This window comes from Drosophila ficusphila, unplaced genomic scaffold, assembly GCF_018152265.1.
Source record: "Drosophila ficusphila isolate 14025-0441.05 unplaced genomic scaffold, ASM1815226v1 contig_580, whole genome shotgun sequence".
NCBI classification, from domain to species: Eukaryota; Metazoa; Arthropoda; class Insecta; order Diptera; family Drosophilidae; genus Drosophila; species Drosophila ficusphila.
The window spans coordinates 289863-315332 of record NW_025064510.1 but is presented as its reverse complement, the minus strand read 5'-3'; the positions used below and the strand labels follow the sequence as shown (position 1 = coordinate 315332).

The 25470-nt window shown below is 38.7% G+C and overlaps 2 protein-coding genes across 3 annotated transcripts; one reads left to right on the top strand and one right to left on the bottom strand.

Moving 5' to 3' along the window:
• Window positions 1-650: 650 nt before the first annotated feature.
• On the bottom strand, window positions 651-1367 carry LOC108095660 (60S ribosomal protein L21). The gene is given in 3 exon segments (XM_017196836.2): window positions 651-859; window positions 862-1253; window positions 1308-1367. Coding segments are annotated over 2 exon segments (477 nt in total). The 5' UTR covers window positions 1220-1253; window positions 1308-1367; the 3' UTR covers window positions 651-740.
• Window positions 1368-4624: 3257 nt separating this feature from the next.
• On the top strand, window positions 4625-22794 carry LOC108095676. Of its 2 annotated transcripts, XM_043208605.1 has the most exons (4): window positions 4625-4676; window positions 4742-6790; window positions 6845-6954; window positions 22770-22794. In XM_043208605.1, the coding sequence occupies exons 2-4, from the start codon at window positions 4781-4783 to the stop codon at window positions 22777-22779; spliced, it is 2130 nt and encodes a 709-aa protein (XP_043064540.1). In that variant the 5' UTR covers window positions 4625-4676; window positions 4742-4780; the 3' UTR covers window positions 22780-22794. The 2 variants fall into 2 exon arrangements, with proteins under 2 accessions (XP_043064540.1, XP_043064539.1); XM_043208604.1 differs by lacking the exon at window positions 4625-4676 and having other exon boundaries at window positions 4683-6790.
• Window positions 22795-25470: the final 2676 nt, after the last annotated feature.

Sequence of the window (25470 nt, the reverse complement as noted above, 5' to 3'; positions counted from 1 at the left end):
TGTTATAAAAAAAAAACTAAACTAAAAACTGAACAAATAAATTTAAGTGTTCGTCTTCGACCGAAAGTACCGCAAATCTTGAAAGTTCCACGAAAAATATGTGCAATAAGTAATTTCGCCTGCTCCCAGCCCTCACAATAATCCGAAATTTAGGGCTCGATATCTCTTAAACGGTGCGAGAAATCGAAAAATTGTATTTATTAAAAAGTGTTTATTTTGGGCCAATTACCCAAAATATGTCCTCAAATCTTGGCGCCCCGGAAACTAAAATCTCCCCCATTTCATTATACAAGCACGATTCTTTGAATCTTTGAATTACTCACTGCAATGGTAAACAAATATATGTTTATCTGAAATTTGTGAAAATTATAATTCCAACCAGTATTGTTATTATGGTTGTTCTCAAAAATAATTTAGTTTTTAAAGAAATGAATTTGTTTTTGCAGTTATTAAAATTAAACAAAATGAATACAACTTAAATAAACAATTTTAGTAAGAATTGTTTTTTTTTTCAATTTTTGATAAATGTCTAAATAAGGCATATTTTCTGCTTATTTTTTGACTTTTAAAGAACGAGCATATCATGTCCAATTAACAAGACAAGAATCAAAAACACTTAGATTCCCACAATCCAAAAAAAAGGTCATAAATAATTGTTTATAGGTATTATATAGAAAATCAATTCATTTACAGCTGAACCAACCACACTACATAATATCAAAACAAACACAGAAACTCGCTCAGGCAATGAACTCGTATGGAATTGGAGCCAAAGAGATCGGCTCTTCCAGCTTCTTAACAAAGTGCGACTTTTTTGGTTGCTCGGGCTGGCGTTTAAGGCTGACCCATTGTCCTTTTCCTTGGCCTCCTTCAGCAGACGCTCGTTTTCTTTTACGCGGCGTAGGAAATCCTCACGACACTTTGAGTGATGGATGTGCTCAATGCGCACATTGACACGCTTAGCTAGGATTTTACCGCGCACACGTTTGTTGACAATTACACCAACAGCGTGCTGTGTAACATTGAAAATTCGCCCAGTTTTGCCATGGTAAGCCTTATATGGTAGACCCTTCTGCACGGCACCATGTCCTTTGATATCCACTATGTCACCAATCTTGAAGACGCGCATGTAAGTAGATAATGGAATAACACCATGCTTGCGGAAGGGACGGGAGAACATATCCCTTGTACCACGGCGATATCCCTTCGAGTTGGTCATTTTTGGTTCAGTTCACTAAAAAAAAGTAACAACACTATAGTAAGATTTCTCTTTATATCTGGTTGCAGTGGGTAAAATATTTACTAACCTCTACCGTTGTGACGTCCACGCGGTCGACGAGCTGCGAATAGAAAGAAAGATGGCTCCTATAGAGATGACACTCAACAAAAATTTGTTTATCGAAACAAAGCTAAGCCAATATAATTTATTATTTTTTTAGAAATACTGTAATCCAACAAACAACCTTTTTGTTTTGCCCTTTCGAACTTAGTTTATGTTTTCCCCTTTCGAACTAAATTAATCTCGACTAGTCAGTAGCACAATAAACCTCTTATTTTGTTTAAAATGAAGTATAACATAATCAGGCAGGCTCCGGTTTTCACTTTTTTTTCTCGTTTTCGTTTTTGGGCGAAAACGTACGTTTTCGTTTTAGGTGCTCCGGTTTTCACAAACTTTTTGTCATCGTTTCGTTATCGGAATGGTTCAAACAGCTGACTTTTTTTGGTCAAAAGTAAACAACGCGAAAAAATGCCTTTTATATTTTCAATTGCCTGTTTTGAAGCCAAAAGCAGGCAGAAATTGATTGATTTAAGAAAATCGAGACATCTTAGATGCAACACATGTGTTATTAATATGTCTGACGATCGGTGAATTAAGTTGTCTTACTTACATTTTCAAAAGATCAAATTAGCCCCCATCAGAAATCAGCTGTTTCCCACAGTAAGAGACTGCCACCTTTTTTGCAGTTTTCATTCCACTATTCTCAACAACTTTTTCTCTGCACTTTTATCATTTAAGAAACTAAATTATCCATATTTATTTATAAAAAGCTTATTTTACTTTTCTTTAAAAATATTTTTTTCTTTGTTTTCATTTTATAATTATTTTTAAGTGGTTGTTTTGTTCCACTACAAGTACGGCAGCATTGACGATAACTTTTGGCAATAGATTTATCGGCCCCTTAGCAAAACGAAAATTGTTGTTGCCGACGGCAAATAATTTACTTATCAAATCATGATGGGGTCAGAAAAAAATTATTTATAAAACAAATACGAATTAGATTGATCTAATGATGGTGGGAAATGAACATCAATAGACCAAGGAGTCAACTATTTTTTTCCTTTTGCAATTAAGAACCGATTTCACGTAGAAAAAGGCATTTACTTTTCATTTCGACAACAAAATCTTGCCCGTTTTTGAAAACGAAAAAGTCTTGTGAAAGTGAAAACGGGAGCACCGATTCTCGTTTTCGAAAACGAAAACGAGAGAATCTTATGAAAGTGAAAACCGGAGCCTGCCTGAATATGTCAATTTTGTTTTTGCATTTTCCACTTAAGGTTAGAGCTTTCAAGAAATTGTGATTCTGTTAGGCATGCTTGAATGACCAAATCAGAATTTTGTTTGTGTGTACTAATAAATAAATATAATAGTACATAAATTATTTTTTATTTTATTTTTACATTTTTCGGTTGTGTTGTGAAAACGTGTGTTTCCTCTTTCGTCAGTGTACACAGCGCAGAAACAACAACTTCTAAGCAAATATTAGTGTACGATTTATGTATCGCTCTTTCCTTAGAGTGATATGATCGCCTTAGATTTATTGCATAACAGCCAATGGTATGAGCAGTCTTGTTTGAATAGAAATAAAAAATCTGTTAATCTATTAAAATGATTTCTTAACATTTAACAGATTAACAGATTTTTTATTAATATTAACAAGGGAATGTAAAATTGATTAATTTCTTCCAAAAACGGCGGCGACGTCGGCTTAGTAAATAAAATCAGTTGTTAAGTGTTCTAGAGTTGCAGATTACACAGACTCATAAAAATGTTAAGCTGCTCTTGGGCGCCGTTCAAATATTACGTAAGCAGATTTATTTCAATTATTATTCAATTTTTATTATATATATACTCTTATATATATATACTCTTTTGATGTTAAAGTTCTTCAAAGATTAAATTAATATGCCATTCGTGTAAAAAAGTAATTTCACTTCCGATGACGTAATCATCATCTAGACTCCCCCTACCCCCCGTGTCATCCAAAATGGGGAATACATAGAACCCCCCGCCCCCACATAGGGTTTACGTAATACTTGAACGGCCCCTTGTTAAAACAGTCACTTTTTTTAACTGCTCATACCCCAACAAAATATTATAAGTTAAGTCCGTATTTATGTTAATTTATCTAAGAGGAAGAGAACTTTGATTGATTGTGTACAAAAAAAACCTGAAATAATAGAGAAACAATAGAGTTAATGTACTGTAACGCTTTTTTGGAGTACGGGGCTAATGGCTAACTCGATAGGTAACAGGATACAGTGTAACTAAGCTATTACGTTGATGCTTGTGACATATTTAATCCGCGATCATAAACCATGTTTTGTTTTTAAATATTTTGAATTTTGATTTATTATTATTAAACGCAAGCGCATACATCCTACAGAAAAAACTTTAAAAAATGTCACATGTTTATAAACTTCCTATTCCTCGCTGCGTTTCGGTAATACATATATATACATATGTATGTACAGGCACCAACAAACAATAATCGCCTAGTAGTCATATCGACAAAAATTACAAGCGCCAGCCATAAGAGAAAAGGAGGCAAATCCATAGGTTGGGGGAAACATTTCGTGGACGACGTTTTTTATCGCAGCATTTAGATAGATAAAACAAAGGTCAGAACAATATATCTCAAATGAGCTGTATAGTTGTTCCTCAGGACTCAAGGCAAGGCTTTAATCTTACAGAATGGGTACAAGTAAATTCCGAGCCAAAAATTTAACAGAAGGGAAAATAGTCTTAATGGGCTAAAGGGTGGTTAACGATTTCCGATGGTGAGGAGTTTTTTACCTCACCTCCTCTATCCACCGTTCGTATCTCGTCAATCTTACTTCTTTGTTCCTAGAACGCCAGCTATGATCCACACATTTCGGAGATGCCGTGGTCCTGTACTCGGATAGACAAAGAAAATACCGTAAACTCTCGCAGCGGCTTAGAAATCGAATTTTTTGAATACAAATACAAATACTTTTCCATTTGAAGACTTCTGCTGGTTTCATTTTATTTTAACCAAGCGAGACTTGTTTTGCCAATTTTATGAAGCATATCCTGCTATTTTGGACTTCATTATTGAAACCCTAGTCCCAGTTAGTATATCCCACATTAGTATATTCCACGCGTTGTTGTTTTCTATCTCGGAAAACTTCGCAATAATTTAATTTGTTTAATAATTTAATTTATCGAACCAAGCTAATTGAGAGAATGGTGATGGGTTAGTTATTTCGGGGTATTTTAAAAAACTCGGTTTTTCTTTGCTTTCTACGCATCAACTTTTTGATGTCGGTATGTGGAAAGGCTGTATTACACGTTGTATACAACTCGTTGCCGTGCTATGCAAACTATCGATACTTGTCCATGGAAAACACAGACAAAAACAAAAATAAAATAAAATGTAAACATGGAAGTTTTTAGTTTTGGAATTCTTGTGTATTGATAAAACTTTGATGCTTGTTCCAGATCTAGTTCGTGTGCTTCCATCAAAATCGAACTTTGGCAATGGGACCCTTTTACCAGGACGACGGTTTCTGTCATAAACATTGGCTTATTAAGGATGACTACCTTTTGCATTCATGTGGACTTGTTTTGGCAGCGAACCATCACAAAAAGACAGTTTTTATCACATGGAATGAGAATTATTTGCAAAACTTTTGTGTAAAGAAACAGAAAGATAGCCTTTGGGTAAAAATGACTGCTGTGCGAATCCCACTCCCTAAGAGAGGAATAAGCTATCTTAGGAGCGTCCATACTTTAAAGTACAACACTTTAGTACTTATGTCGGATGGGGAGGTCTACTGTTATGGCTCTTTCAAGGCCCTGCATTTAATTACGTGGCTTAGCGGAGTACGCTGTTTAGCGACTACTGATGAAGGATTTAGCGTGATTCGAGAGGAGAAGCAACGTCTGTTTTTACAGACGTATCTGGACCTCCCAGATTTAAAACAGGCCAAGAGCACATTGCGGCACACATTTGATATTTCTTGCGACGAACAAAATATATTTCAGGGTAATTGGCAGAATGATGCGTACACGCTCACCACCTTACTATCTGCAAAGGAACAAATGTTTGCTCAGAGCCTTTTCGGGGCCAACAGGGTTACACAGCATTATGTCCACATCTTTAGCATAGGAGGGCATGTGTTTTCTTTGTCATCTAGTTTTAAACATGGATCAAAAAGTTCGGGTGAAGACTACCACATCGAGCTTTTATGCATGTGCGCAGCTCATGTAAGATTAATTCGACTCCTGCCAGATGAGAACCTTTGCTTGGTTTTCCTTAGCAATGGAAGTGTGGAATTGTGGTATGTGTCTTCTCTTCTGGCAATTAAACAGCGCCAGATTCATTACACGGGGTCGGAATGGCTGGACTATGATGTCACGAATTTCGGCAACTTTTACTATACGGACGGCACTCACATAGTGCGACTGAAGTTTAAGTACAACAAAGAGCTTGACGAGTGTTTTGTCCATACCTTAAGAAAGCCAATACCGGGCATTCAGAGCTGCATTTGGCTAGAGCACAGAGAAGAGCTACTTTGTCTAAGCGCAAACAACATTTTTTACCGCATCACCTTTCCAGTTTCCAAAAAAAACACAGCTGGTCAGTTGTCAAACGTATCACCTGCAGTCATTAAGCGTTTGCGGCGCAACTCCCAAGCCTTGCAAATCTACAAACAGCTGCCAGCTAAGCTTCTACAAAACGTGCACCACGAATGTGAGGATAAGCAGCTGATTTCATTGAGTGAAAACAGCTACAGATACGGTGCGGGTATTAAGACCTCACTAGAATTCCATAGCCACCTACCTAGCTGGAGCAGTGGTGCTGTGTTGCTGCAGCCCGATCAAAAAATAGACTTTTTTCCAGGTTGCATATGTGCTGTACTTAACTTTGTAATTGTCGACAAACGGCTCTTATTGCGCTGTACATATTGGAAGCTATTTACATTCTATGAAAATCATCTCTTTGTGTACCTGTTGCCAACAAATGTGTTGATCACCGAAGAATTTCGAGCGATTTTGGTAATAAGAAAATTAATGAACGAACGTCTGCCTATTTTAAATTTTCGGCTAGTGGGTTTCATTGAAATTCATAGCCAAATAAGAGCTGTACTTCATCCCATATCAGTGGAAAAAAACAAGTCTATTTTTAGTGCTGTCTTTAGTCAACGATTTCAAGCTGCTAGCAATCGCCCCACACTTTCTAAGGAAATTTGTAGGCCTATGATTATGCAGAACGTCAGGCTAAAAAGTTTTACTTTGCCCAGACTAGCAGATTTATTCCACAACACAAGGCTCCTAAAACAAAAATATTTAAAATGTTACTTTTTAAACGAAAAGCTGTTTTTTTTTAAATCTGCAAATAAAATTGAAAATCAATTTAGCGGAATGTTGAAAAGCGATGATGCTTCGGCGATCTACTATTTGAAAGAACATTTTGTCCTAAACGATGAAATTTTGGATATCGATCCTGAACTCAAAGATTATGCATCTATAATAAAACTTATTTTGGTATGAATAGATTTTATTATTTATATTAAATGATGTTTAAAACAGACTTTACAGATGGAGACTAATGAATCAGAATTTAAAGGACCCATTGTCTGTGGAAGGAATATAGCAATAAGCTTAAAATCCAAATATAAATCTGTAAGGAATGCCATTTTTTACAAATTGTAAGTCTATACAATATTCCCCGCTGTTAAAATAATAGTTGTTCATTAATAAAACGCATAAGGGAAGTGTAAAGTGTAAAAAAATTTAAATAAAGATCTTAATTAAAAAGGTAAAAACCAATCAAAAGAGCGTGACTTGCAAGCCAAAGCCAAGCAAACAAATGATTTTTGGAAAAAATTCGGATCTTTAATTATTTTTAGCAGTAATTTCGGTTTATCTTTGGTTGTGGCCGACGTAGATTATTTGCACTAATAAACAAATACAACTAAATATACAAACATATCTGTTTGGAGCATATTCTATGGCAAAAGTTGTCAAACTAAAATTTTTAAAGACCATGTAGATTAAACTTATTGGTATAAAATAGAACGCGTTTTTTTTTATAAAACTTTGAAATCAGTTGGCGGAAAGTGACCTTTTTGCACCTTTTTTTTGGTATAAACTTAAAATGTTTATACTACGATGAGTACAACAAAGTGGAACTCGTATGCGCGTATTTGCCCAGCCAAGAATATCGCCCGGCATATTGTGGTTTGCACTGTCATAAAGCAACGAGAGTTTTGTGTGTAATTTCTTGTGTTGTGTATGTTTGGGCTGAAAAAAAATTATTTGGTGCAGGGAACAATATTATATTATATATGGTTATTAACAAATTTGTGAATTGCAATATTAACTTTGTGTAAGTAACATTTGACTTCTCAATTGACGTTCCAGTGTACACGCCAAACAAAGCGACTAACATATACCTGCTCTGTCTGAAACGGTAAACTCGACTCAAGCATGGTTTTGAAAACTATATATAATAAAAAAATATCAAATCTCTCTTTTTTATATTTTATGTTATATATATGTAGGTATATATTTTATTTTTCCTAATTGGTTACTCTGATCTGAACAACCGGAAACAAAGAAGATGAGCGCAGAATGGAATTATTTTTTTGAAATCAAAAATTACAAGGTAACTTGTAGCATTTGCAGTAGAATTGTTAAAACGGCAACTCATCAAACATAAAAAACAGGAATATCATTATGGATTTCTCAAACAGAGACTTTGCTAGGGTTATTTAAGCTGAAACCTCCACGGTAGTGCTATCAGATAGGGTTGCCTCAGCAATTAAATACAATGTATGTGGCTTGTTGCACCAGAGGCCCCATTCTGACCTTCACGTCACACAACAAGTGTTCTTTAAACCACAAAACAATTTATTTTGATGTTGAATGTTGGTTAGTAAAAAAAAATATCAAGCATTCGTATATCTCGATATTTTTTGGGTGATAAATATTTGATCGATTTGATATATTTTGAAAAACGAAATATCATCGAAACTGTATTTTCTTTATATTTCGACAACTACAACAAGCGGTTCCGGCCGTACAGATCTGTATGGATCGCTGCATCCAGATAAAGCGTAAGCTTAGTCCGCAAAACACGGTTGGTAACAAACCAAAAATTAATCGTACAAACCAAACCAAAGGAAAAACCTGGATTTCCAACAACGGCAACAGATTTTCCCTCATAGCAGATGGTGAGAGCCAAGCTAAGCCGGAGCAGGTGACCCAAATGAAACTAAAGCCCCCACCTATTTATATTAATGAAAAAAGCTCAAACGCCCTAGTCAACAAAATTGTTGCGCTGGTCGGGGATGAAAATTTTCATGTTGTTCCGCTTATTGAAGGGAACATCCACGAAATTAAAGTTCAAACCAAATATACATAACAATTCCGAGCTGTATCGAATTACCTGGAGGGAAAAAAAATAACTTTACACCTACCAACTAAAAGCAATAAAGGGCTACAAGTAGTACTAAAAGGAATCGAACCCGACGTCGCCCCCTCTGAGATACTAGAAGCCCTTAAAGACAAGGGATTCTCTGCTAAGAATGTTAGCAACATTATCAACAAAAATAAAAAGCCGCAACCACTCTTTAAGGTCGAGCTCGAGCCAGATGGCAAAACACTAAAGAAAAATGAAGTGCACCCGATCTACAAGCTACAGTTCTTACTGCACCGGAGGATCACAGTGGAAGAACCACACAAACGGAACGGCCCAGTGCAATGCACAAATTGTCAAAAGTTTGGGCACACCAGGACATACTGCGCACTTCGGTCAGTCTTCAGTTCAAATAATCAATGACCAATCTATCCATATCCATGTTGAATGCCAAAGGCATTTCACGGCATAAACTTGAAATAACACATTTCCTGAATGTAAATCACATCGACGCCATGATGCTGGTTGCAACGCACCTCATAAGCAGATATAACTTCCATATACGGGGTTATATCTTCTACCGCACAGATCATCCCGATGGCAAAGCCACGGCGGCACCGGCATTTTAGGTTTGCAACAAATTACTTGCAAGCCACGTCCATAAAAGTGCAGTCAGGAAACGACGACCTTTGCATCGCCGCTGTCTACTGCCCACCTCGCCTTACAATCTCTGAAGGTCAATTCATAGATTTCTACAATTCACTTGGGGATCGCTTCATAGCTGCAACGCCATGCATACGCACTGGGGATCACGCCTCGTTACTCCCAAGGGAAGGCAACTTTATTTTTTTATTTTTTTTTTTTATAGCTTTGCTTTTATTTATTGAATCTACTCTTAATTTTGAGACTAACAATAAGTTGGCGAATCTTAACATTAAAATGTAACTAACAGTATACTCAGACTGCATTCTGGTTGCGCGTCCCTCAGGTCGGTCGCTGGGTGGGTAAATAATTGCGACGAAGGCGTGATTGGTTGCTCAACTTTGTTAGACCTCTCGCCAGGTGGTTAGGGTGCACCGATAGCTTGGTTAAGTACTTTACCTTCTGTTCAGCGATCACTTATTTGACTGGTAGAATGTTTAAGTCGCGGTGTATGTTTTCGTTGCGAACGAACCACGGTGCCCCGGTGATTGTTCTCAAGATCTTCGACTGAACTCTTTAAATTATGTCAATGTTGCTATTGCTGGCGTTCCCCCATAACTGGGAGCCGTACATCCATATAGGTTTTAGGACCGAGTTGTACATCAGGACTTTATATTCAAGGCTAAGAGATGACCGAGCGTTGATAAGCCAATGAAGGCTGCTGGCTTTTAGCTTAAGGTGTGTTCTTTTGGCTTCAATGTGCCGGCGCCATGTGAGTCTTCTGTCGAGATGTACTCCTAGGTATGTTACTTCGTTTGCTTGTGGGAGTAGGTCTTGTTTAATGTAATCGGCGGGCAGTTTTGCCTGTTCAGAGTGAACGTAACGTGCTTGCATTTTAGTTCGTTCACATTAATTCGCCAATCTGACAGCCATTTTTCAACATCGACCATATGAAGGGCTAGCTGCGCAGTTGCTTGAATCGGGCATTTTGAGCGGCTAAGAATAGCTGTGTCATCGGCAAACGTAGATGTAGTTAGACGTGTGCTTGTCGGGATGGCTGCTGTGTACAGGACATATAAAATTGGTCCTAGCACGCTACCTTGAGAAACTCCAGCTCCAACGGTGTAATCGTCAGATATAGCAGTGTTGCACCTCACGACAAATTTTCTGTCGTAAAGGTAAGACTCTAAAATCTTGTGGGTGCTGTAGGGGAGCATTGTCTTGATCTTGTACATTAGACCTTCTAGCCAGACTCTATCAAATGCTTGAGAGACATCTAAAAATATGGCAGTACAGTACTCCCGTTTTTCGAACGCGTTCCGAATTTCGGATGTTATCCGGTTGACCTGCTCAATTGTTCCATGCTTTTCACGAAACCCAAATTGGTGTGACGGGATTCCTTCCTGGATTCTCAGGTATGTGTTTATCCGAGTCATTAGGCATTTTTCAAAGAGTTTGGATAGGCAAGATAGTAGGCTTATAGGTCTATACGACGTGGGGATAGTGTGGTCTTTCCCCGGTTTTGCTATCATTATTATAATTGACTTTTTCCATCTCACTGGAAAGTGGCCAAGTTTTGCGATGGCATTAAATAGCTGGGTGAGAGTGCAAACGGCGCAGTATGGGAGCTCAATGATCATTTTGGGAGTTATGAGGTCGCAGCCCGGGGATTTTTTCGGATTCAGTTGTCTTTTGATGATGTTAACGATTTCGTTTGGGCGAAACTCGATTGGCTCGTGTTGAGGCTGGGGTTCATATGATAGAGTCGGCAAAGTAAACGCATTGGTGGCAGGATTTGGTTGGAAGACATTTTTGAGGTGTTTGGCATCGCTGCGCGCCCACCCGCCTGTGGAATTTCTAATTGGCATCACGGTTTCTTTCGGTGAGCTCATAGTTGGGTGAGCTCTCCATAGTGAGTGTTTTGTACTGTTAGTTTACAATTGCTCTATGTAGCGGCGGTGGACATACGTTTCTTCTTGCTGTAGAGCTTGATCAAGTTGACGTGAGGCATGTTTTAAGCGTTGCTAAGCAGATGGCGATCTGTGACATTGCCATTCTCGACGTAAGCTTCGCTTTTCAAGGACGAGCTGTTCGATTTGTAGATTTGTCTTCTTTTGAATGTATTGTGTGTTTGTAGTTTGAGGTGTTGAAACTCGAGCTGCAGAGACGAGTACAGACTCCAGTTGATTAACAAAACTGTCTACGATGGCTTCGTCGCTGAGGTGAGGACTCAGCTTAATGTGTGAGCCGATATACTTCCTGTACTTAACCCAATTGGTTTTATGTGAGGTCAGTTTTGATGAGTGATCCCATGTTCCTGGGTGTCGGAGTAGAGTAAAGAGGACAGGCGAGTGGTCAGATGAAAGATCCGAAAGGCATTCGGCGCTTATCATATTTTTAGGAATGTTTTTGGTAATCGCAAAGTCTATTAAATCGGGAAGTTTCTTTGGGTCTGCCGGCCAGTATGTTGGAATGCCAGAAGAAACATAGTCTAGCTTGTTGTTAGCTTTGATAATTGCATTATAGAGCTGCTTTCCTTTTGGGGCCACGAGACGAGATCCCCAGTGTGTGTGCTTGGCATTGTAGTCTCCTGCTGCTATGAAGTGGTCTCCGAGTGAGTTGAAAAACTGCATAAACTCATCTTCGGCTATGGTGAAGCGTGGGGGGCAGTATACGGCGGCTAGAGTTAGTTGCTTGCCAGTATTTAGGTGTATATTTATTGATGTGGCCTGTAGGTAGTTTTTAACAAATTTCGTATGGTAATGGTGCTTAATACGGCTTCTGATTAAAATTCCAGTCCCGCCGTGTGCTTTACCATCTGAATGAATTGTTCCATAGAATGTATATCCTCGTAGTTGGAAATTGTATTTGTTTGTAAGATGTGTTTCTGAAAGCAGCATTACGTCGATTTGATTGTCTAGAAGGAATTGCGCTAACTCGAGTTTGTGCTGCGAAACGCCGTTAGCGTTCCACGTAGATATTCGTAGGAAAGTCATTATTTGGATTGTTGTGAAACCAGCATTTGTATAAGTAGATTTTGGTTTTGCATTAGATCTTGCATAGTTGTGCGCATAAACGACATAAACTCCGTAAGGCTTTGTTGTAGACTGCATATCAAAGATTCAAAGTTACTTTTTGGCTGCTCCGGCGGTTGATGCTGCTGAGCCGTGTTCGGTTCTTGGTGTGCTGATTGCGGCAGTGAGATTTTTGGGGCTGGGGTAGCCAGTCCTGATTTTAAAGCGCTTGCGTATGTGACATTTTTGGCAGAGTTTATGGGTCCTAGTGAGGATCTGGCTGCAGTCGAGAAGAAGACTTCAGGGTTTGACCTGGAGGCTATGAACTGATTATTTTGGGTGCGGGCAGTAGATCCCCTCTGGTGGATGCGACTTTTCAGCTCCTTATAAACTGGGCAACCTCTATAGTTAGCATTGTGATTTCCACCGCAGTTGCCGCACTTTTTCGAGTTCTGGTCATCTTTGCTCGCTGGACAGTGTGCGGAGTCATGAAGCTCACCACAAACTACACACACCGGGCGCAGTTTACAGTAAGACCTTGTATGGCTATATTCTTGGCAGTTCGCACATTGTACCGGGCCATTGCGTTTGTGCGGCTCCTCAACTGTAATTCTGCGGTGCAGCAGGAACTGAAGATTGTATATAGGTGCACTTCGTATTTCTTTAGGGGCTTAATTTGTGGCTCGAGCTCAACCTTAAAGAGTGGCTGTGGCTTTCTATCCCTGTTAAGGATATTGAAGACTGTCTTGGCGCTAAATCCCTTCTCTTGTACCGCCTTTGTTATCTCTGCAGGCGATACTTCGGGCTCTATGCCCTTAAGTACGACTTGCAGGCCCTTGCTGCTTTTTAGCTGATACGTGTAAAAGTTCTTTTTTTTGTCGGTGAGGTATTTCGATAATACTCTGTAGTTATCTTCAGACTTCGTTTGAACTTTTGTTTCCTGGATATTGCCCTTTACGAGTGGTATTATGTGGAAGTTGTCCTTGCCAATAAGCTCTATAATTTTGTTGACAAGAACGTTGGACTTTTTGCTCGTATGTTAATTGGCGGTGGCTTAGGCTTCATTTTTTCGACTTCTGTAGATTCGGCGTCATCCTCATAGTCTGCCAAGATTTTAAAACGGTTTGAGTTCGTGGGTGTTTCTATTGCAGCTATGTTAGCATTGCCACGGGTTATTTTGCGTTGAGAGTTAAGGGGGCTCAGCTTCCTTTTGATTTGGATGTACCGATCCATACCAGTCTGCACAGCCGGCTTAATATTTTCCTTGTTATTGTTTTTGGTTTCTTTTTCGGGCAGCGCAGCGGCAGAAGTATTAATGTCTGCGCTGCTAACTGATGACGTCGTTAAACGCGCTGTCGTTACAGTTGCGGTTGTTGTTGTTGTTACGGTTGACGTTGTCAAAGAAGTTGTGGTGCTAGTTACTTCGCTATTTGGCTGCAGAGACATCGATGGTAGCGATGGGGAGCAAGATCGCGGTCTCTCGCTCCCTACGTTTAAGAATTTGGTCAAGTTTGGGGTAATTGACCGTGTTTGTGATGAGCTTGCATTACTTTCGGTTGCTTTGAAAGTGAAGTAAGCGTTGTTTCTTTGTACTGAGAGCCGTCTCTCGTCTTGCTCACGTTGACGTTGTATGCGAACGTCGTTTAGACTCATTGCAATCGAGGTTGAGATTGTTCGAGTTTTAAGTGTTATGATTTATATTAATTAATTAATTAATCAATATAAACATTAGCGATTTCATCGCTAAAAGCGTCTTTTCGCGTTGTTGTTGTTTTACGAAACCAGTCACTGCACTTTTTTGATATTATTGAATACTTTTTTCCCGGAGCACAATAAATACACGTCTGCATGCGACGACGATTCGTAATGCTATAATGCACTAATAATTGTGAAAAATAAGTTGGACTACGTTTCTTCTGGTAGCCCCACATATTGGCCAGCAAATCCCAGAAAGATTCCAGATCCAATTGATTTCGCGGTGACAAATCCCACCCAACGTAATAAGCGCCAAGGCCCTACCGGATCTCTCATCAGACCCCTCTCCATTATTGATAACCCTTCTTCAAAGCCCAGAAATTACGAACCACCCCTACAGGCTGACGTCGCACAGAACTGACTGGATAAAATACAGGAAGTATGTGAGTTCCCACATTGAGCTAACCACCCAGGTCAATATCGAAGCGGACATCGACTGTTCTACCCCCGCACAGTGGTCCGGCTATATGGAAAAAGTGGTCATAAATCAGAAACTCAACGTAGAGAGTTCAAAATTTGTAGTCGGGGGTTTTGGGGGTCGCTTATTTCGAATATGAAGTGGAAATTTCAAAACTCAAAATGGCGGCTCCAGTATTGCAGTTGTAATTTCCGTAATTAGCTGGGGAATATATTATCTCATTTTTCACGACCCCAGAGAGTACCACGTGGAGGTTAACGGTAAATTTTGACTGTCCTTTTTTATACCCTTGCAGAGCAAAAGGGTATTATGATTTCAGTCAGATGTTTGCAACGCAGTGAAGGAGACACCTCAGACCCCATAAAGTATATATATTCTTGATCAGCATCACGAGTAGAATCAGAATACGTCTGTACGTCTGTCCGTCTGTCTGTTTCTCTTCAAACTAGTCTCTCAGTTTTAAAGCTATCTTGCTGAAACTTTCCCAAAAGATGTGTAGTTATTGCACGCAGTATATAAGTCGGAACGGGCCGGATCGGCCGACTATATCGGACAGCTCCCATATGAGGGAATGAAATGAAAAATTCTCACGCCGTTGTTTTTCACCAGATCGACTTGAATTCTTCAAGATGGCGTTTTCCAACTGTTATTGAATTTCAGATTAAATTTGATCAAAATCGGATAGCTCTATCATATAGCTGCCATAGAAGAGATCGAAAAATATATATATTATATATGGAAATAAATTGATAGCATCGCTGTTTTTTATCCCACGAGCATGATTTTTTGCTAGCTTCCTTTCTTGTTTTACACTTTTTTTTTAAATTTTTAAAAATTTGTTTTTAATTTTTTTTAAATGCTTCTTTTAATTTTTTTTTTTTTTTGAATTTTTGTTTTTTTGTTACTTCTTATTTTGGAATTTTGTTTTTTAATTTTTAAGACAATTTTTTAACTAAAAAAAACAATTGATTTTACCCTAGCCTCCTCCCAATGTCACCGCATAAATTGGAATAAAAGAATATTCTAGTACAAAGTATACTTAAAATAAAGCAGCACAACTGCCCAAATAAAAGTTACTGCATATGCATAAGCACACGTGAGAGAATGAGCGCAAAGGAGAACTAGAGAAGATAAAATCAGTAACTTTTGTTTTTGTCGCTTTCGCTGTCGCTGCTGATAAGGCTGGTGCTTAATTTCGGCAACAGGTGTGGAAAAAATGTTCGCATTTGCGTTTGCGCAATTTTGCGCAAAAGTTTTAAATTGGGTATTGTAGTACAGATGTATACTAATATTACCTATATGGTCTCTGGTTGGAAGCTAATAGAAGGCTAAAAATGTTCGATTCGAAAAAAATTATTTTCAAAAAAAAACAATTTTTTGCTAATTAAATTAGAATCCCATCAATACAACAATACATATTGATAAAAATTTTATCGAATAAATGTTCGTAAATAAAAAAAAAAATTGTATTATATTTTTACACGATTTTCACCACTTGTCACTTATTTTTATGTTAACGGAATTAAAACAAGCTAATACTTTGGGGAACCATAGTTCAAATATTCAAGAATTGATTAGAATTAGACATTTTTAAATCCAGGACTATTGAAAAATTGGATTTATGGCAGCATCCGGACCACTGTGCGCCGCCTTGAAAGAGGTACTCGTCACAGCAGTCAGGATCTCAAAACCACAACCACATGATGTGCAAATAAAGAAGTTCAAAACCAACCTGCAAATTGAACAGCTCGTTCTGGAAAAGAGGCGTCTGCGACGGGCGTGGCAAACCTGCAGATCGCCATGCTCAAAGCAACGTCTAAATGAAGCCACCCGCAAACTAAACCGGGTTCTGAAGCAAGATGCCGAAAATGCACAACTGAGATATAGTAAGAAACTCTCTACAACTAGTGCAAAGCATCCCTTGTGGAGGGCTCACCCAAACCTGAGCTCTCCGGTTGAATCCGTCTCCCCGATAAGAAATTCTTCAGGTGGCTGGGCGCGCAGCGACACAGACAGAACCGAAACATTTGCCTCACATCTCCAGCCGAATCCTGCTGAAAATCCTTTTTTTCTACAGCAAATCCAAACTGAAAGTGAATCCACGCTAACAACGTTTCGACCCAAATCATCCGGGAGCTAAAACCGAAAAAGGCCCCCGGCGGTGACCAAATAACTCCAAAACGTATCACTGAACTTTCAAACTGTGCTATTGAGGTCATCTGTAAACTCTTAAATCGTTTTTTTTTCCTAGATCTTTTGCACTGCAACTAAGGTTTTCGTTTTCGGGTTCGTAAAATGATTGATAAGAATTTCTTTTGCCTTAAATTTTAAATGTGAAGTTAAGTGATATAAGGTGATGGGAGAATCGTCACACGTCCAATATTCTGAACCATCTAAATACATAGCATCACGCAAGTGTATATAGTCATCAGATCGCAGCTTTGTCTGATTGAATCGGATGAACGCTAAACGTTTGGTCTCGACTTTGACATACAAGTTAACTTAGTTAACCGGACAATAAGTCCGCGCCCATGCAACGGATTCATTGCTGACCCAGCATTGAACTGTTTGCATCCGCTCAGACGGCCAACTCAGCATATTTGCGTAGCAGCTGTGAGAAAACCCTTTGTTCAGGCCTCACCCGCTCTCCCTCTCCCTGAGCTTCTCCCCACATCGCACTCTCCCTCTCCCGGAGCTTTGAGCGTGTCGCGCTCGGCCGTCCAGGCTCTCCACTCCCCGAGCGCAAGAAGTCTCCGCTGCGCCTCCAAGCGCCTAGCTTAGATAAGCTTAATTTGGTTCCAAATCGTTAACCAATGAATAAACGCCCGGCCTGTCCGCGCCACATCGAACCTTCCAAGTCTGTTTTCTTTTCCGCGATCGCCGAGTATTTTTTTCTCGCCCCCACAGCTCACCACCGCCAGCCGTCGCTGCACCACAAGTCTGCTGCCTTCAGTTGGACGCCCCGCTGCTTCATTTTTTTGATCCAATCGAGCCAGATTGACCCAGCGACCCAAGGAGTTGTTTCGAGTAAATAAAACAAAACAAAAAAACAAAATTAGAAACGAATATTTTTGTTCTTGTTTAAAATTATACTAATTTTTTATGAGGTGATAATTTTAACAAATTCATTTCGCTTGTGTATAAAACTAATGACAACAATAAATAGACAAACAATCAAGTATTTCTTCATTGAGATTGATTAAATAAAAAAATACTTAAAAAGCATAAGTATACAATTCTTTGGAGTACAAGACTTTAAGAAGGTCCTGGTTAGGATCTTGCATGACGCAGACTCATCCTCTTGCATGCCCTTTGTATGGAAGTCTTTAAAACAGCCCCTTGGAGCCGGCAAGCTTACCTCGCCGGATTTATCAATAGGCTTGATAAATTGAAAAGTCTTGCATATGAGATTTCTGTCATCCCTAACTCACGTCCACTCTATCCAGCTTCAAGAAATGCTGAAAGCCTTAAGATGCTAACGCCGACGCCTTTTCTAAAAAGTTTCAGCTATAAAAGATTAGCTTAGCTGGACGTCACATATCTCCTGGAAGGCCGCCTTAACAGATGGCAAGGGAAGACTCAGATGCAGAAACTCACCTCTTCAAGAAACGAGCAAATGGCGTTTCGAATCCTCCAAAATTTGGGTTGGAAGCATTGTGTGGTTGTTGGATAACGACATTCCACACTTAAAATGGCAGCTTAGTCACATTCCAGAAGAGATACCCGGTGAGTAAGGCATCGTTTGAGAAACTATGGCTCGTACCAGCGTTGCCAGTTTAGCTTGTTTATAAGCTAGATTTTTAATAAAATAAGCTAGAATAAGCTAAAATTTTCCAGTTTCAAAGTGTATAACCGCAGATTTTACATAACATAACATCAAAATAGCATTTAAAACTGGAAAATTTTAGCTTATTCTAGCTTATTTTATTAAAAATCTAGCTTATAAACAAGCTAAACTGGCAACGCTGGCTCGTACAGCTACAGGTATCATTAAGAAAACCGTCGCCAAATTAGCCGTTCTGCCCATCGATTCCCACAAAGTTGGAACCGTACCTGTTCCAACGCGGGGAGTATGTTCAGAGCAGACTGTCAGCATCTACACGTATACGGGTATAAGTATAGCTAGGCCCGGAGAAACAGTTTTGAGTGGGGTGATGACCTCACAAATTTTCAATACCCCTCTTTCTAACAAAAGAGAACGCAAAATAAGATTATTTTGTCTACCTTTGTGGTTTTTTGTGCATTAGCGCCGTAAGACCTCTATTAAATTGCATATGATGATTAAATATAACTCGAAACTCCTTTAAGCCATGATCAATAACATTGATGTTTACAAAAGAGTTTATGCTGCAAACATTCCCCATCATCATCCGGCATTTGAGTGATTTGAGTGGCGCCCAAAAAAGTGTCCACAGTTTGCGAGGGACTGATCTCCGCTTAGATATTCTCCTTCGTATAACCCACGGCAGGAACTGGTCTGTTGTTTTCACATAACAATTCGATAAAAATTGCAGCTCGCAAATGAATACATACTTTTAATAAACCCTATTCGTGTGTTTGATTATTACGATAGCCATCGTTTTCATGAATCCCACTCCGATTGGCCAGACTTTCTTGCAACTTTTGTATGGTCATTGTCAATGAAGACGCGCTTAGTGGAGTTGAAAAACTTTAGTATTATATAATATTTACGATCTAGTTTGGGTGGCGTGGCTCTGGAGACCATACGCTCGCTCGAACCGTCAAATGAAAATTATAAAAAGGCTTTGAATTAACTGATAAATCGATTTGAAAATAAAGTTTTACATTTTCAGGCAGACGTATATTCAATATTTGGTTTGAAGCCTGTTGAGAAGGGATCTGCCAAGAGTCTTCGGGAGCTCAGCGATTATATGAGTTCTAAACTTCGAGCATTTCGAGCCCTGGCCACTAAAGAACTAATTTTGGATATATTCCTGATTCACATCGTCGTTCACAATCAGGATCAGAAGACGATTGAAAAATGGGAAGAGGACTTGCTTATTGCTGAGCTATCTACATGTGTTGAGTGGGGGTGGACTTCCTTCTGGATTTTATCACTCGAAACGGAAAATGAATATTTTTTCGCGTCGCGGAAATAAAAGACGGTGGTCGAATTCGGAAATATGCACTTTATTGCAGTAGGTCAGTTTTTACACTAACTGGATGTAAATCCAGGAGAGGGCGGCAGAGCGGTGTGGAGACAATTAGCAGACCAAGAGAGCGAGATGAGAGATCATCTGGAGAGAACTGCTCTCTGGTCTGTTATTTGTTACACTGCCATAAAGAAGTGTCCCGTCTTGGCGCGGACAACATGGATTGCTATGGAGTCGTTTTTGGATAAGAGGTTCAGGATGATGGAAAACCTGGATCAAGGTTTGATAATTCAAACACCGGGCCAACAGGTGGGAAAAACTTGCATAGATACAGCTTAAATGCAATTCAAACTTTTGCTACGAACTCAACTCCTACGGTATGTCTGTTTTGTAACGATAGAAATCCTTTTTTGCCGAAGAGCTCGATATTTTTAAATTTGAGGCCTAATATTCGATTTATAGAAGCTTTAACTGTTTTGCAAGGGGCATACTTTGCAGCAATGTAAGGCAACTCATTGGAGATATTGTCGCATGAAGCATCACTCATTATTGCATATGGCCACGGACGCCTCAGCATTATCTAACTCATTTTCGTCTCCATCATCCGTCCCACTCTTCAACTTTCTGCAATTATAGTCTACTTAATCCGCTCTAGTGTCGCGCCCACATTCTGCATAGCAATCTTAAATAGCCGACGGACTTCGATGGATTACGATGGATCAGAAATCGCCATGGCATTGGAGCTAGTTTGGGATCCTTTTTTTGATTAATTCCTATTCAATTTTTCATAAATATCGTCAAGTCATCAAGTCACCAAATTGCCTTGTCAACAAAAGGCAAGTTTTATGATCCACTCAAATTAATAACTTCAATTGTTACGAAATTGAAAATCTCTTTGCAATCTCTATGGAAAGATAATGTGGATTGGGATGACATATTGCCAGAGCCCATTCTTTCGTCATGGGGGGAGTTGACCTCTCAGTTATCGATTGTCCAGAACTTAAAACTTCCCCGACTCGTTACGCGACCGCAAGCATCCGTTCTGCGATGCTAGCATATCAGCTTATAGAGCGTGCATATACAGGGTGCGGCGCTTAACTCCGGACAAATTTGAATTTGAATTTCCCGCCACATAGTCATAGTCCTCCTCTGCAATCCGACGCATGGTTCGCTCGCTGACACCCAATACTGATGCCAATTTCCGCAACGATTGTCCCGGGTCCTCCAAAATCAGCGCCTGAGCCTTTTCCACGACTGCCGGAGTTCGTGAAATGCGTTCCCTCGAATGAGTTCTCCTCGCTGGGTTAGAAAAACCTTCCCTTGACAATGAAGGTACAAAAATTTATTTGCTCTGCGCCCAGTCGAGAGTGGCCTTCTTGAAGGCCTTAACAATTCCAAGATTAGAATTTTCAGCAGCACTTTTATTAACTGAGTTAACGTCAAGAAAACCATAGATTTCGATTGCGCCTTTTATTGCTGGTCTGACCCTTCTATTGTGTTGGCGTGGATTCGGCAACCTCCAATCCAACCAATCTTAGTCCGGGGAATCTCATGTTTTAACCAATCTCAATCTGCCGGATATCGTGTCGCGAGGCTTTACCCCTACGAAATTGTTAGAGCATTCCCTAACGGACATCCATTTCTTCTGTAAGGCTCATCGGAATGGCCGTCCCTGCTAGATGTAGTAACGCTCTTCGGGAGCGTCGTTTCGTGACGCTAATTGAGACCGTTTAAGTTACATTTCTACTAACTGCAAATTCTCTAACTTGTTTGATAAGTTGCAGCGTGTATTTGCGTATTATATCGTTTTTTTTTTTTCGAATTTCACCTTTAAATGGCCGTCTTTCCTTTGAGGAAATCTACTTGGGAACCGTATTTCTTCTGAGGAGTATCCAGCAGGTTCACTTAGCCAAGGAGTATGGATTTCTTAGCCAGAGCAAGCCGTGTCCACAGCAGTGCTGCCAGGTTCATGGTTCAAGAAATACGTAGGGAGCGAGAAAAGTAGTGGGGAGAGCGTTCTGAAAACACGTACAAATACGTACCCAAGATGACCGCTAATACTCAATGTGTAAGACAAGGACAGACACGCTGTCAGTATATATATAGGTACATCAGAGAGGATTAAATACTCTCTAGTAGACCTCTCGAAAAATCGATGAGTCGCATGTTGCATATATGCAACTCATCGATTTTTCTTTATATATATATATATATATATAGGGTTCTGTATTATTTTACGAATCATTGAGGTGTATGGAAATACCGCACTTTAGAGTATAAAATTTAATAGAGAATTGTTACTTCTAAAAATCCCTTTAATTTAATACGTACATAGTCGGCCTGAGCCGAAAAATACGTACAATGCGTATAAATATGTACGTACATCTGGCAGCACTGGTCCACAGAAGAGCAAGCTGATTTCTCTGAGGCCAATACTTGGCTCCGGTAGATTACTTCACAAGGGTGGAAGGCTTCAGAATGCAAACTTGGACTACGAAACGGCATCAAAAATGGCTTTCCAAGGACCATGCAGTCACCAAGGCAATTATCGTGTATTTTCATAAAAAAGTACATGCACGCAGGATCGCAGGCGTTGCTTGCCACATTATGACAAAAGTATTGGCCGATTGGAGGTCGAAAGTTCGTGGCTACCGTCATCAACAAATGCGTCAGATGCAGATGAAGGCTGTGACTTGGGAGCACGTCATGAGTAGTCTTCCAGCGAATCGAGTTCATCTTAACCCAGAATTTCATACGACAGGAGTGGACTATTGTGAGCCATTCTATTATAAACCAGAGTCCCAGAACAAGGCACCGCACAAGTTCTACATCGCCGTCTTTGGTTGTTTTTCCACGAAGGCCGTTCACTTGGAAGTTGTCCAGAACCTCACAACAGATACCTTCTTAGCAGCTTTGTGTAGATTCATCAGCCTCAGAGGCAGTCTGCGATCTATCTGGAGTGATAATGCGACAATCTTTGTCGGCGCTAAGAGCGAGTTAGGCGAGTTGAAGGAACTATTTTTGAGCGAACCACATACAGCTTCGAAAGCTTCTTCGTGGAATAGATTTTAAGTTCATACCTTTATTCCTCGATGAATTGAGAGCTCTTGCATACGATATTCTGCTATTCTTACTTCACGTCCGTTCTGTCCAATTTCAGAAAACGCTGAAAGGCCTGACCAATTCGCCCAGAAAGGAGAAAATGACGTTTCGAAGCTTCCATCATCAAGGTCGGAAGAATCTTGTTGTTGAAGGAGGACAATTGAACGCATTCAAAAAGTCATATTCGGCAAGGACGGCATCGTCAGAGTTGCTATGGTCCACACAGCTACCGGTAGTATCAAGAGGGCAGAACAGCTGATTTCCATAAACAACATTAACTTTCAGATATATGTGGATTTAAAGCGAATTTTCTCAACTCATTGCAGACAATGCTGAATCTAAATATTTCCTCCAGAGGAAAAATAAATCAATTAAAGATAAGCATATATCATCAGTCACATCCTTGCCAATTTGGCTAAACCCAATCGGTAGTGATAATGTGCTAAAAAATTTTCCTTTAAGCTTGTTTTAGAAGAAAAAAGATCATTGCCAGTAGATGAAGGTTCCCTTCAGCTCTTTTGCAGAGCGGGATAAGAAGCAAGCGCTTTATTGCATCTTATATAGAGCTGTTCCATTTATTTTTGTTAATGGTTTACTTCGAAAAAGTTTATGTTTCGCTTCCCTTTTTCACCTTAGAATTTAAGTACTCCATTGCACATCTTTCTATGTGTTCCTACCCCTCCTGTCCGTGACTGTTAATTTGTAATTTATCTGTTGTTCATTATATGAAATTTATATATATTACCTATATATTCCTTTTTTGAAGTGAAACTTCTAAGGCGTCGATGGGATGGGCAAGAATAAATGTATGCCCCTGTAATATTTTGGGGATTTTCGTTCTGCGACAGAGAAGGAGAAAAAGCAATACCTTAAACCTTTTTTTAATAAAAGGACTGGTATATAATAATGAAAATTAACTGTTCCGTAATTTTTGGTTTTTACCCAAAGCTGCCCCTTAGGATTCGCTCCTATATTGTTCCCCCTTTAAAACATGTTTCAGCAATAATAAATGTAACCCCTTGCATGTGCTTGCTGCAATTGCAACAAGTATTTTTTCATAAGCACATAACGTTTTGAGAAAAAAATTGTCCGCGCACAACCTCTCACTTCCGATAAACCTAGCGTACTAAGCAATGGGGGAGTAAGCCCGAAAAATTCTGCCGGCGACGAGACTACCTTGTATAATTGTACCATGATTGTACCATGGCAGCAACTAGCGATGGGGTCAGAATAGGAAGCAAGCAAGTGAGAAAGATCGAGAGAAAAAGTGAGAAAGAGCAATTGTCGTATCACGCACAGGGCCATGGAGCGAGAGGTGCCAGAGAGCACCTCTGAAAGAGAGAGAGAGAATAATGGATATTGAGAAATAATAATAATAATAATGCTATATTGGTTTGTGTATTCGTTTACTAGTCAATTATTAGAGCTTTAGATGGCAAATCTGTCGCATAAAGTCATTTGCAGTAAACGCAGATTTTTCATCTATTTACAATATTATTAGCATTATGCAGTATATAAACAGTGAGTTAAATTTATGTAGGATTGCCATATCTTATGAGCGATTCCAGAAATCTTTATTTAACAGAACATCTGATTCTTAGCATTAGGTTTAACAGAAGGGAGCGTAAAGAGAAGGAAATGTAAGAAATTGAGTGAGTAGAGAATTAGCTTGAAAGGAAGAAGGTCGTGTGTTCTATAAGAAAATAAATTTGTAAAACGAAGTGGAAAAACTGTAAAAGCTGCATATCATATCTATGTATATTAAATAAAGTGCTTATATTATTATACATCTATCAAATGAATTGGAGTCAAGAAGCAATTCTCTACATTAATAAATAAACTTTATGAATAATATTTTGTGATAGATTTTAAAGTCGTCCTGTACGAAGTAGATACTCGGAATAAGTAATATATCTGTTATCTTTTTGTTTATTTACAATTGGTGTTAAGGTTAGGTAGTTTTAATATTTACAAATAACATGTTGCATTTTAAGTTGTCACTCGTCATTTAGTAATTCAATAAATTATTTTCCATAAAATAAAATATTTGATAAATTCGCATTTCTTAAATTTAAGTTCAGAAACAAAATTTAATTAATAAGTTCTAATATTATAATGTAAGTTCTAATATTTCATAAAATCTCTTGACAAAATTTTAATTTAAAACCTGTAATTTCTATAGTTATTATTAGTTTACAATGATTTTGTATAAATTTAAATTTAGGTCAGGTATTTTTACTATTTACAAAAAAAAAACGATGATTTTTAATTTAATAATATTTTTTAAAAACAATGCCTATAGAAATCGCGGTAATAATGTAAATATTAAAGAAATAAATTTAACAAAACTAAATTTATAATTTATATTAATTTTTAACACTTAATATTTTAATGACAATTAAATTCCTAACATATCTTCCTTTTTCCCTTTCTTTAAGTCTCGGAAATCTACAGTTCTAGATTTGTATAAATATAGACAAGACTGATAAATTAGTTCGCCAAAAAACTAAAAAAAGTTATTAATATTTTGACCTTAAGGGGTTACATGGGTTTCGTCGGGTAAAAAACGGCCTTTTTTCAAACATTTTTTTGCATATAAAAAATGAAATATTTCAATGAAACTTTTTATTATTTAAAAGATACATATTTAATAAAGATTTTGTGAAATTTTCAAAAAAAAAATATCAAAATGTCGGCCATTACGACGCCATTTCCGGCAGTCCCTCGGAAAAAAGGTGCCTCCGCGTTGTCAGCAGAAC

What these genes read in the sequence shown, in the direction of transcription:
- LOC108095676 (XM_043208605.1), top strand. Translation starts at nt 4,781, where the DNA reads ATGGGACCCTTTTACCAGGACGACGGTTTCTGTCATAAACATTGGCTT. An exon ending in CTATAATAAAACTTATTTTG is followed by an intron (nt 6,791 to 6,844) that starts GTATGAATAGAT and finishes CAGACTTTACAG; the next exon opens with ATGGAGACTAATGAATCAGA.